The sequence below is a fragment of the Cylas formicarius genome, unplaced genomic scaffold (genome assembly GCF_029955315.1).
Source record: "Cylas formicarius isolate icCylForm1 unplaced genomic scaffold, icCylForm1.1 PGA_scaffold_5__7_contigs__length_24384050, whole genome shotgun sequence".
In the NCBI taxonomy this organism is placed as follows: Eukaryota; Metazoa; Arthropoda; class Insecta; order Coleoptera; family Brentidae; genus Cylas; species Cylas formicarius.
In genome coordinates, this window is record NW_026844341.1 from 17,878,278 (window position 1) to 17,890,860 (window position 12,583).

The 12,583-nt window shown below is 36.7% G+C and overlaps 1 protein-coding gene across 3 annotated transcripts in view; it reads left to right on the top strand.

Annotated features, from left to right (window-relative positions):
• Window positions 1-200: 200 nt before the first annotated feature.
• LOC132701764 (carboxypeptidase E-like) overlaps window positions 201-12,583 on the top strand; it is a 19,450-nt gene continuing 7,067 nt past the window's right edge. Inside the window, exons 1-3 of one of the 3 annotated variants that reach the window (XM_060669938.1) lie at window positions 201-351; window positions 2,763-3,133; window positions 8,639-8,835. In XM_060669938.1, the coding sequence (XP_060525921.1) occupies window positions 2,899-3,133; window positions 8,639-8,835 (432 nt within the window). In that variant the 5' untranslated portion in view covers window positions 201-351; window positions 2,763-2,898. The remainder of the gene's footprint in view (window positions 352-2,762; window positions 3,134-8,638; window positions 8,836-12,583) is intronic. The other 2 variants (XM_060669940.1, XM_060669939.1) reach the window with 2 other exon arrangements.

Below are 12,583 nucleotides of genomic sequence, written 5' to 3' on the forward strand. Positions count from 1 at the left end.
CTCAGCCCTTCTATCTTATTTTATGGCTAGTAAGTTAATAAATGTAAAAATATTTTACTTTACATAACATATATTTTCCCTTAAGGATTGACAATGTTTCTTAATCACCCTGTATATATGAGATCGGTTATCGAAAGATGCGACGTCAGCCAGCTGAAAAAGCTTGACAGTGACGTATGTGTTGTTATCGGAATGTCCGTAGCCTCGAAAGTGTATGCTTTAGTGAGGGCAAATTTCCATCGCGTATCTAAATTGAAGATTGTGACTAGTTTCGACGAATGAGAACTTGGTGACATGTTCGCCTAGTGCCTAGTAAAATTTTGAGTGAGTTCCTTCGCAAAAAATTGAAAGGTAAATTCTCGATACGCTTGCAGCATTGATTATTTGAGTACCTAATTAAGGATAAAAATATTAAATAAATACAGTGCGGAAAATGCACTACTTAAAAATTTATTATAACCAATTATTTGGGCCACCTTTCTGGCACGAATTTAATAATCGAAAATTGACATTTTCCTTTTTTAATTACTTATTACCCATCATAGTATTGCTTACATTTTAAAAAACTTCGGAAAAAATCTTAACATGAGCAGGGAGTTCCAAAAACGTTTTCCTGATTTCTAGGTCAAGTAGAATATTAAAAAAATACGTGAGTCTTATTCAGAAGAAATTATTTCTGAATCGGTTTGAAATACCTAAAGGAAATGTGGACCACAAATACCTCTGGTGGTGTTCGAAGTTAGTGCCCAAAGTAATATACCGTATTTTTATTGCATTTTTGCTTCTGAAACAATGATTATTTCCCTATATACCCAGATATTTATACTTTTTGGGGGCAAAATAAGTGACAGGCCGCCTTTCGCCTAACTTAATACCCAACCAAATGGTACAGATAGAATCAGCCGAAAAAAAACTTTTTTGCTCCTTCTTTACAGTCCATTAGGCGCACAAGATATTTGAAAATGGCAACGATCCAATCTCGACGGCCATCTTTTTTTTTTTTGATTTTCGACTGTTTTTTGCACATTGCTATGAAACACTATAACTGTCCGAAAGTTGAAGCTATTGACTTCATTTTTGGCTGGGCTGGGGGGTCGGGAATTATTAAAAAAAAAATCGCGTTTGCAAGGGAGTAAGAAAAAAAAAACAAATTCTTTAACGAGAAGACGCAGGAGATGCGGCTCCATAAAACCTTATTCCTGAAAATTTTTCAAAAATATACAGGGTGCGCTGAAGAACTGAAAAATGGCCCCCTCTATTATTGAAAATTGGCAATGACTGTGCTTCGGATGTCAGTTAATTTTACATGACGATATAGTTGACATGAACAGCTAAAACTTTTGTATTTGAGTTTTTCACCTGTTGTACAGGGTGTTCAAGATATTAAAAATTAAATAAATATAATAATAAAAATTAACAGGTGTCTGAAATTTGCAGTTAGCGACTTCAGATTTGGCAGGAGGGTTGAAGTTCACATCCGCATTTTATCTGTTGAAAAAGGACTAACTCAAATCTCGCAAGTATTTTTTAAAAATTTTAGAAAAAATTATTTTCTCCAAAACCGTTGACACCAGAAAATGCGGGCGATCCGGGGCTATAACTTTTATTTCAGACATTTTTTCGAATATATACAATTATAGACAAAAATCTAAAAGAAACTGAAAATTGTTCTTTTCAACATTAAATTATTTGCCATAAATCAAAATTCGTAAAAAAATATGGCTAATCAGACAGTGTTATAGGAAGTATCAAGAGCTACAATTTTTGTATTTCCATATAACGTACGCTTCTGAAGATATTTCAAAAAACCATATGAAAATCGCTATTAGTTTTCGCTGTTCGAGATATTTGAAAAGATCTAAATGAAAATCAATATTTCTAGCCCTCAGTCTAGACAGGATGACATCATTTACTATTACGATGTACTGCGTGCGTTTCAGAAAACAAGTCTTTTCTCGAAAACCATTTACACTATTGGAAAAATTTGTATATCAGGAAATGTGAGAAATCCAGGCCTATAACCCCTATTTCGCACATTCTGTGAATTATATATACGGTGTGTCGTTTATATTCAAAAAATCTGAAAGGTCTTAAAAATTTCCGTTTTGGGGGGCTAAATTATTAGTGACAAATGGAAAACTATTAAACATGAACGTGAACAGTATCGTAAACAATGTCGAGAGAGAGTTTCAGGTTTCGTCAGTTATACAGGTCGTGAGTTATTTGAAAAAATATCAATGTCTATTACCGCGTCCTGCGCAGATTTAGAAAAATATTTTCTTGAGAACCATTTACTCTGTTGGAAAAATTCGTGGACTAGGAAACGTGGGAGATTCAGGGCTATATATTTTCAATTATGTACGGGGTGTGCTGATTGTGGGCAAAAAAATCCAAGAGACCCTGAAAATTTCGTTTATACAGTATCGTAAATTGTGTCGAGATAGTTCCAGCTCGCCTATCATACAGGGTGCGCGAAATATTTTATACAAATTTTGTACAAGTTATAATATTTAACAAAGTTTGCTGTAATTTTGAAGTTCGGCGCGACTTGAAAGACACTTTATACAGGGTGTATGCACAATTAAATGACATCGATTTTGCGAAAGTTTCATAGTGGTCCGCAGGAGCACGATAGGAAAACAATGCGTTCCTCTAAAACAAGAAACCACGAAGCGGTTTTTTTTTGGAAATAAAATGCTGATTCGCGCTACGAATTTGCCCCGCCCACCGACGATTTTTCGAAAGCAATTTTGTATAAACAGCGGCCTACAGATAGCGTGGGGAACGACAAGAAGATCGATCATCCGACGCCGACGCCGCGACGCCCCCCACCGTCCGCGAACCGACGTGGTGACGACCGTGCGACAGCTGGTCGAGCGAGAACTGAACTGAAAAGCCATGAAGACGCTTCTCCTCGTGTCCTCTGTGGGGTTCCTCGCGTTCCTCGTCTTGGGGTCCGTCGCCGGGTTCGAGTTCAAGCACCACAACAATGACGAGCTGCTCGCAGTGCTGCGTGACGTCAACGCTAGGTGCGAGAACGTCACTCGAGTGTACGCGCTCAATGAGCCGTCGGTGCTCGGAGTGCCCCTCTATTTGATCGAGTTCGGTACCAGGCCCGGGCGCCACGAGCCCCGTGAGTATTTCGTTTTTCGCATTTACGTTGGGCGCCTTTAGACGGCGGCGTTGCCGCTTTTACGCGAAGACCCGGCAACGTCGCGGCCGACACTTTTGCACGACCAAAAATATAGTGCTCTTTGACGTTTCAACGCTACTTTTTGAGATCTGTCGAAGCTCGGGATCCGAACAAACCGATTGGTCACTCAGCTTAAATGATTGTTTCAGTTTTCAATTATTCAGATATTGCTGCAGAAATTTTAATGAAAATCAAGATACAAACCCACGAATATTAATAGTCCCAATAGGTTTTCAACACATTAATTACCTAATATCTAACTCGTTTTATTTTCCATTATAATACTTACAAAGTATATAATAAAGTATAAATTATAATCAAAAAGTGCGTTAAATGGTCCGTATATAATTAAAAAACGCATAAAAGGCGAAACTGTCACAAAAATGTATATGACAGCTAGTGCAATTATAGAGCAATTATTGCTTTGACGTTTTACGTATTTTACAGTGCCTTAACCCATCCCAACAGATATTTATTCTGCATTAAGTAGGTCTTGCCGAAGATGGACCGTAACGAATATTTGTAAATTTAAATTTGATTAAGCATTGATACTGCCTGGAATTTTCGAATAAGTAGAAGCGTTTATGTTAACATCAAGTGATATGTATCGTTCTTAAGAGTTTAATCGAAATTGCGATATGTTCGTATATATTACGGAGGTATTTGAATGTGATCCTTCAAGTAAGAACGTATTTATGTGTGCCTATCGATTAATAACATTTGTCTTCGTGTAATTTTTGTTTCTTCTTCGATTTGTAAAAAACAACAGTCATTTTTAAGATTAAGATACGTCACAAGAATACAGGTAAGTATTTATTAGAATCTTACAACCTAATGAGAATTTAGAAGACGAAATACCTCAGCAAATAAAAAAGCGGATCCGTTTGTTTTGAATGTTTACAATTTTATAAGAAATTCGGAAGGGGAAGTAGGAGCAGGAATGAAAACAAGTGACATAAAACGTAATAAATTGTTACTTTGTTTTAACTTTTTTATGTACATGTTTCGAGAATTGAAGATTGAAAACATGCTTATATCCCGCTTGTAGGTAGATAAATTCCTAGGACGGTCCTGGAATAGTTACGGGTAAGGGTTTGCTCGGCAGAATGTTCTATAAGAGGCTATTGTTTTAAAGTAATAAAAAGCACTATAATTCTGGTCCAAGTATATTTTTAAAGATTTGAAACGTTCCCGACCATGTTTTTTAGCCCTTTTGGTTTACGAGATACCGTCTAATTGAACAGACATGTTTGATTTATTCACCCAAAAATGCTACCCAAAAAACTAAACCAAAAAACTAACCAAAACTACGAGCGTATAAAACAGTTAATAGAATTATCACTGGCATTTATCGTGTGTCGCACTATACGAGTCCTAACAACTAACTGTTCGGACGATGTACGAAATAATAAGAAAACATATTTATACTTATTTTAAATTGATTTTTTTTACCTTTTCGATTGAAAAATGAAATCACTCACTTATTTTGATACCAAAAAGTGCTATCTTAATGAATTATTTTTTATTTCACATAAATTACATAATAAAACATCAAAAACATGCCGAATTTGCTGACAAATAAATATTCCGACGCATTTAAATCTTTTACTTTAAATCGAACGTTAATAAGAAGTAACATCACCTCTCGCGGCAATAACAGCAAAGTCTTGCAATATACGCGGATGAAAATGTTCCAAATTTCGGTGATTTTTGCCTCTACGCTGAGGATTGTTACGCAAAGTCTTTTTCATCCGATGCGATAAAGTTTCAATAACATTCAAGTCGGGGCTACTTGATGGCCACGATAAAACTTTCATATTATGATCCCCAAACCACTTTTTTGTTGTTTTCGCAGTATGGCAGGACGCACCGTCTTGTTGAAATATAAAATTTTCATTTCCAAAAGTTCGTTCTATTGATGGAATCAAACTTCTTGATAAAATTTGTTGCTATTTTTCTGCATTTAGCGTACCATCAATGAATTCGTAGTTGCCAACCCCTTTACCACTCTTTGTGAAAGGCTTCTGATTTTGTACGAATCACCCTTTTTCGAAAATCGCCTACACACACACATCAAATTTTGATTCGTCGCTGAAGATAACGTTACTCCACGTTTCCGTTGTCCAGGATATTTTATATTTTGCCCAATCCAAACGTTTTTTCTTCTGAATAGACGTTAATCATCATGGTTTTTCCTTTGCCAGTAGATCATAGAATATTAATAATTTTTATATTAAAAAAACTTACCATATAAAAACTCAAACATCCATCCATTGTCTACAACATTCCCTGGAGACATTTAAGTTTGCCTTGTGATTCCATTGGGCTTGAATTTGTCGTAAAACGCTTCGTCCAGAATACGACGATCTCTTTCAGTGATTTTACGGGGTCGGCCTGAACTTTTACCACGAACGCTAACACTAGCTGTCTCTCCATACTTTTTTATAATATGTCGATTTTGCAATACTCAAGTCATTTGAAATGGATATGATAATTTCTCGCACTTTTTTGTTTGTTGCAACACCACGCGTCATTTTCTTATCAACTATTATACAAACTTGAAAGAGACAACCCGAACTGGCATCTCATTTATCTAAGCACAATACATTTTACCATCAGTGCATGGGTAGCATTGATTTCTTGGTCAATAAACATTCGCGTCTGAATATTTATTTGTCAGCAAATTTGGTATGTTTCCGTTATTTTGCTATGTAATTCATGCGAAATAAAAAATAATTCATTACGATAGCACTTTCTGTGCTATCGTAATGTGCGTAAATTGATTATTCAATCGACCAAGCAAAAAAAAAATAAATAGATATAAAAATGTCTTTTTTATCATTTTTTACATCGTCCGAACATTTAGTTGTTGGGGCTCGTTCACCAGTTGAAGAGTGTATGGAGAAATACGTTTTTAAGTTTGTGCGCAAGTAGGGTTCGAGTATTGTTATGAAGTGAAATAACATCATCGATAAACATTAGCCACAAGAGTGGTCGTAAATTCGAACTTTCGAGACACCCCCCGTATCCCTGTCGTCTTTTAACTTATTAAAAAGGCGAAAGCGCAATCTTAGAGCACCTATTGTTCCGTTTTTTGGTTTAAAAGCAAATATGTATCTTTTTTGCGTTTTCCAAAAATATATGATATATAACAATTGCGCTATCTGTCATAATAATAATAATAATAATAATAATACTAATAACAATCTTTATTGTCTAACGGATATAATATCCAATGACAAGACAATTAATTCGCCAAGTATAGTTACGAGGTCAAATGAAAATTAATTCCTAATACCAAAAACATACCAATAAACAACATAGTAAAAAACCAACAAAACCAAAAGCAACCATATAAAAAACAAAACTCAAAACCGAATCTACAATAATGCGTGTGTTAGATCATTGATATCTATATCACTAGAAATAGAATTAAAAATATCCATTGCTTTAAAGTGTGGATTTCTGACCAAGAAGTTAGTTGGAAGGAGGAATATTGGAGATGTTCTGACTGGCCGTCAATTAACGTGAAAACTGATCCGGGATAACAATATAGGACATACCTAGCATTCCGAAATACGAATCCTAACATTCAAAATACAACTCCCAAATCTTTGTTTTAGTTTTATATTGCCTAGAAAAGTATCATAACCAATGTAAGCGAACCTGTTCGAAAAACTAACAGAAAAACACACACAACACAAGAGCCAACCATTTGAAGATAGCTCTAAATATTTCATATCATCTGCAAATCGTAATAATCTGTCTGTCAAGTACGACTTAAAGAAAAATACTAGATTAACATCGAAACCCATCTCCACACACGTTTGATATAATACGCTATGAATACTTCTTGTTGAAGACTGCCATTCGGATTGGTAATTGGCTAAAGGCTAAATAAAAATTTGAGTTTCAAATTTAAAAAATATACAATTTTAAACCATTAATACATACACAGAGGAAGTATACTTCTCGAGTGCTGATGTTTCCAGCATTCATCTACGTAGAAGATCTATCGGCAGAACATTCTCTGAATATTTAAAGAATGGAATGAGAAGATGCTTGCCAGATCGCCAGACCTCTCCGAAAATGGTTACCATTTTCAACTATTTTTGTAGTTTGCAGTTGTGTAGTTGTAGCCTGCTGTTTCTTACTCCAAAACCGCAGCCCCTTATAAAACACCCTTAATCCGTAACCATTCCAGAACCGTCCTAGAAATTTATTTAGCTACATTGACAAGCGGGATATAAGTATGTTTTCAATCTTTTTCGCCTAGCAATTCTTGAACCGTGAATATAGAAAAATTAATACAAAATAACAATTTATTACGTTATATTTCATTACATTTATAAATAGTACCATTATTAATATACAAAATATTAATAATATAAGTTTCTACAAATATTCGTTACGGTCCATTTCAGGTAAGACCTACAGCAGTTAAGGTAAGGTAAAATACTTGAAAAGTCAAAGCAATAAATGCACTATATTTTTGGTCGTATTATACTACTATATATAATGACCAACAATATCCATTTTGTTTTATAATTTTCGGCATTTTTTACGGCAGCTTCCATTAGAATCATCTGAGGTTCTCAGAGGCTTATCAAAAACCAACCATATATTCGCAAACTTCCAGGTTTTAATGTTATTAACGACTGTATTAATTGTTACAGCTCACTAATCCGTATTTATTGTTCTCTTATATTTATGGAGAGAGTATACTTTAACATACGAGGGGCTACCCATAAAAAACCGGAATTGAATTGCCGCGCGCAGAGCTTGTATAGTACACCTTTCTGCCGCTAGGTTGTGGTGAGACCGTTAATTAGGCTTTTTAGCTGGAAGTTTTAAGAAGATTGCGCAACAGTATTCGACAAAAAAGACCCGATTTATGGCGGACAGGGGACTGGTTCTTTCACCACGATAATGCAACTGCACACACAGCCATTTCTGTTAAGCCCCATGCATCTTACTCGCCTGATCTCGCTCCGTGTGACTTCTTCTTATTTGCACGTATGAAAAGAGACATGAAAGGACAGCGATTTGACAACATTGAAGAGGTCAAGAAAAAAACGAGGGATGAGCTGTCGGCTATGAATATAAAAAATGTTTCGAACAGTGGAAGCACCACTGGGACAAATGTATTAGTTGTAATGGAGAGTATTTTGAAGGGGATAAGGATGTTCTGTGATTTTCAAAACAATATATAGTTTATCAAAACTGACTCCGGTTTTTTTTGGGTAGCCCCTCGTAAATTAAAACCGAAACTTCCGAGATGATTCGCGTTCACGCAAACAGGGTGCTTGAAAAAAATATTTTATAAGTTTTCCTGCTCGCTGAGTTCTTACGATCCGGACACCCAGTAAACCGCCGTTTATTTTCGAATCTCGTGCAAGAGCGAAATCGATTAAGTTCAAGGTTACGATGTTTCTGTTTAAACAGTGAAACCCGAGTTCAAGTACATCGCGAACATGCACGGCAACGAGGTACTGGGCCGCGAACTTTTGCTCAAACTCGCGGACCACCTGTGCGAGAGGTACCTCGCGGGCGACCCCGAGATCACCCTCCTGATCCGCACCACCAGGATCCATCTGATGCCCAGCATGAACCCCGACGGCTGGCAGCTGGCCACCGACACGGTAAGACCATCTTACACATCTTAATTGTGCCAAAAAGATAAACCGCTGGGTGGTAACAGGCCAAAACGTCCTCGGGATATCTGACGGGACTTAGCGTATATCCTAGGGATACACTGTTTCATCTAAGGGACATCCTTAAGACGTCTCAAGGATATACGGTGTTATTAAGTTGCACAGTATGTCAGATACGTATGTCCCTAGGATGTTTGTTAGGACATACTAGGGATATCAAGTTATACTAGTTGAGACGTAGTTAGTATATCCCACTGTGAGGATATAGGATCTTATATAGATATACCAGTGGACCCCACTTAATTATTAGGTTATTTCCAACAGCCTACGAGAAATATTGGAAAGGTAATGTCCAGTAGTCTAATTGGTTGTACGACTACAAAAATGCTATCCCAGTATTTGGTACACGATAGAATTAACCATTGGGTATTGTTAGTGTATTGTTCAAACTCCCACCAAGACGTTTGTACACTTGGAAAGCCCCAGCGGATAAGCCAGATAACATCGTAAGAAATCAAATAGATTTTATCCTAATCAACTAGAGATTTCGAAACAGTTTAGTCTCTGTCAAATCTTACCCAGGGGCTGACGTTCCATCCGATCACACTCCCATAGTATGTGTACTAAGAGCTAAACCACGAAAAGCTCATATCACCCGAACCACACAGAATAAGAAAAAATATGACATCGACAAACTCCAAGACAAGGAAATACAACAGGCAGTGGAAAAGACAATAAGTGAAAAACTACAAAAGACACCACTAGATGATACTCAGATAGAGAGAACGTGGACAACTTTCAGGGATTCAGTGACCCAAGCTTGTGATCAACATCTGACTTCTGACAAAAATCAGCAAAAGAAGAAACAGTGGATGACCGACAAGATCTTAAAGATGATGGAGGACAGAAGGAAAGTAAAAACTACGAACACCACAGAGTATCGACAGATTCATAACGCCATTAAAAAGGAAATTAGAGAAGCTAAAGAAAGATGGATGATTGATCAATGTCAGGAGATAGAAGAACTTGACCGTAGGCATGACACGTTTAATATGTACAAAAAAATCAAACAAGTTACAGGCAGACATCGAAAAAGAACACCAGAAAACATTATGGATGAACAGGGGAAATTTATCTGTGAGGTGAACGAAAAACTAAAAGCATGGCAGAAATACATACTTGAACTCTTCAAAGACGATCAACGTCCAGTGAAACCTGAGCAAGCAAAGAATATGGAAGGGCCAGTTATATCAATGGATGAAGTTAAATTTGCCATTGAAATCGCTAAAACCAGAAAATCACCTGGTCCCGACTATATATCATCGGAAGTACTAAAGATTATGGATCAACACTGTATTACCACCTTGACGTCATTATTTAATAATATATATGAAAGTGGCACGATCCCGACTGACTGGCTTGTTTCATCGTTTCTCACCATACCAAAAAAAACCAGCCCCAAATCGTGCGGTGACTACCGTACCATCAGCCTTATGTCACACGTGTTAAAAATCTTTATTAAGGTAATTCATGCCCGCCTGTATAAAAAATGCGAAGAACACATGGGCGAATCGCAGTTCGGGTTTCGCAATGGCTTGGGAACTCGAGAAGCATTGTTTGCAATACAGGTCCTTATTCAGCGATGTAGGGATATGAATTGCGACGTTCACATGTGCTTTATAGACTATGCTAAGGCTTTCGATCGTTGCCAACACGAGACAATGGTAAGAGTCCTACATGAAACGGGCTTGGATGGAAAGGACATAAGAATCATCTCTAATCTTTACTGGAACCAGAAAGCAACCATCAGGTTTGGAAATGATGAATCAAAAGCCTTGGAAATTAAGCGTGGTGTCCGACAGGGTTGCATTTTGTCACCCTTGTTGTTCAATCTCTACTCTGAGAAAATATTCAAGGAGGCACTAGAAGACACTACAGACGGTGTTAAAGTAAACGGCGAAGTAATTAACAACATCAGATATGCAGATGACACGGTTCTATTGGCCGACAGCTTGGAGGGACTGCAAGAACTTATCAACAGGGTTACACACACAAGCGAACAATATGGGTTGGAACTGAATATCAAAAAGACTAAATACATGGTTACAAGTAAATCTATTAATCAACACGGTGTGCTGTATTGTAAAGACGAAACCATCGAGAGAGTGAGCAGCTTCACCTACCTTGGCTGTAACATCAATGAATCGTGGGACCACTCCAAAGAAATAAAGTGCAGAATAGAAAAGGCCAGAACAATATTTACACAAATGAGGCGCTTTCTCTGCAGTCGAGACTTCAATATGGCACTCAAGAAGAGAATCATAAACTGCTATGTCTTCTCAGTGTTGTTGTAAGGGGCCGAGACTTGGACGTTGTCCGAAGCAACAGAAAAAAGGATAAGGAGTTTTGAGCTGTGGATCTATCGAAGACTCCTGAGAGTTTCATGGATGGACCGAGTCACCAACGAGGTGGTCCTCAGAAGAATGAACTGCCAATTAACTCTCATGAATACCATAAAACAACGCAAACTTGAGTATTTGGGCCATATTATGAGAAACCCCGTCAAATATCGCCTACTACAGCTGTTCCTGCAAGGTAAAGTGGAAGGAAGAAGAGGACCAGGTAGAAGGAGAATATCCTGGCTCGCTAACTTGAGAAAATGGTTTGGCGTGACTTCCGTCGATCTGTTCCGCGCGGCAGCCAACAAAATAAGAATAGCCATGATGATAGCCAACATCCGGAACGGATAAGGCCGTCAAAGAAGAAGATTGTTAGTGAAGTCATCACTGGAATAGCAGGCGATGTTTGCAATGCTCAAGTTTTTTCCAATTAATATTTAATGGTAAAAGTGAAGGACTGTCGATTAATACCATTAATAAAACACATTTCATACACATCTGATTTGTTCTATTGTAGATATGAAAAAATTGTAGGTATATACTAACCTAACCTAAAGTATCTTAACATACTATATCTTGAACTAAACTCTAAAAGAATAAGTAATATTTGACAGGCTTTCTGTCAATCTTTAATGAAAGTAGCTTTTTTAAGCCAAGCAGAATTCTCACATTCTTTTCATCTTTGTGTGTGTGTGTGTTTGCCTTCTTATCTGAAAGTATTTTCGTTTTTAGAAAGGCAGATTTTATATAGCTGTACTTTATAAAAAAAAAGAAAATGGTATCTTATATGTTTAAAAAACAGATTCAAAAAATCCCTACATCCGCCTTTTAAGTAAATGCTTGATTTGATGCTGGTAGTACTCTAATGAAAGTGATCTTAAACGCTTATCTCCACGATGATGTAGATATACATTTACGTATTTCATTTCATTAAATACAAACCTCATTAAACTCTCATCGGTAAGATCTCTTTCATGAGAGTAGGTACTATCACGCGCAAAAAAAAACTAGAACAAACATGACTTTTCAGACAGTAAAGGCATGCAGTATTTTTTGTCAACCTAAAAATTTGCCTAGTTTTTGTTGCTCGTGATGGTGCCTGCTATCGCCATATAAACAAGCTTTAAAAAAATAGGAAAAACGTTTTTATGAATTAACCCAACAACCATTTTAATGTGAAAATTGTACTTTATAAAAGTTGATTCCTAAAATTAATACTTTGTTATTGCGGGGTGATATTTGCATCCATTTTAAGATAAATATAAATAAAAAATTAGTTTAGTTTTGTATGCATAAATTTAAGTGCTCAAAAACATGAACTGAAAGTGGATTTTATT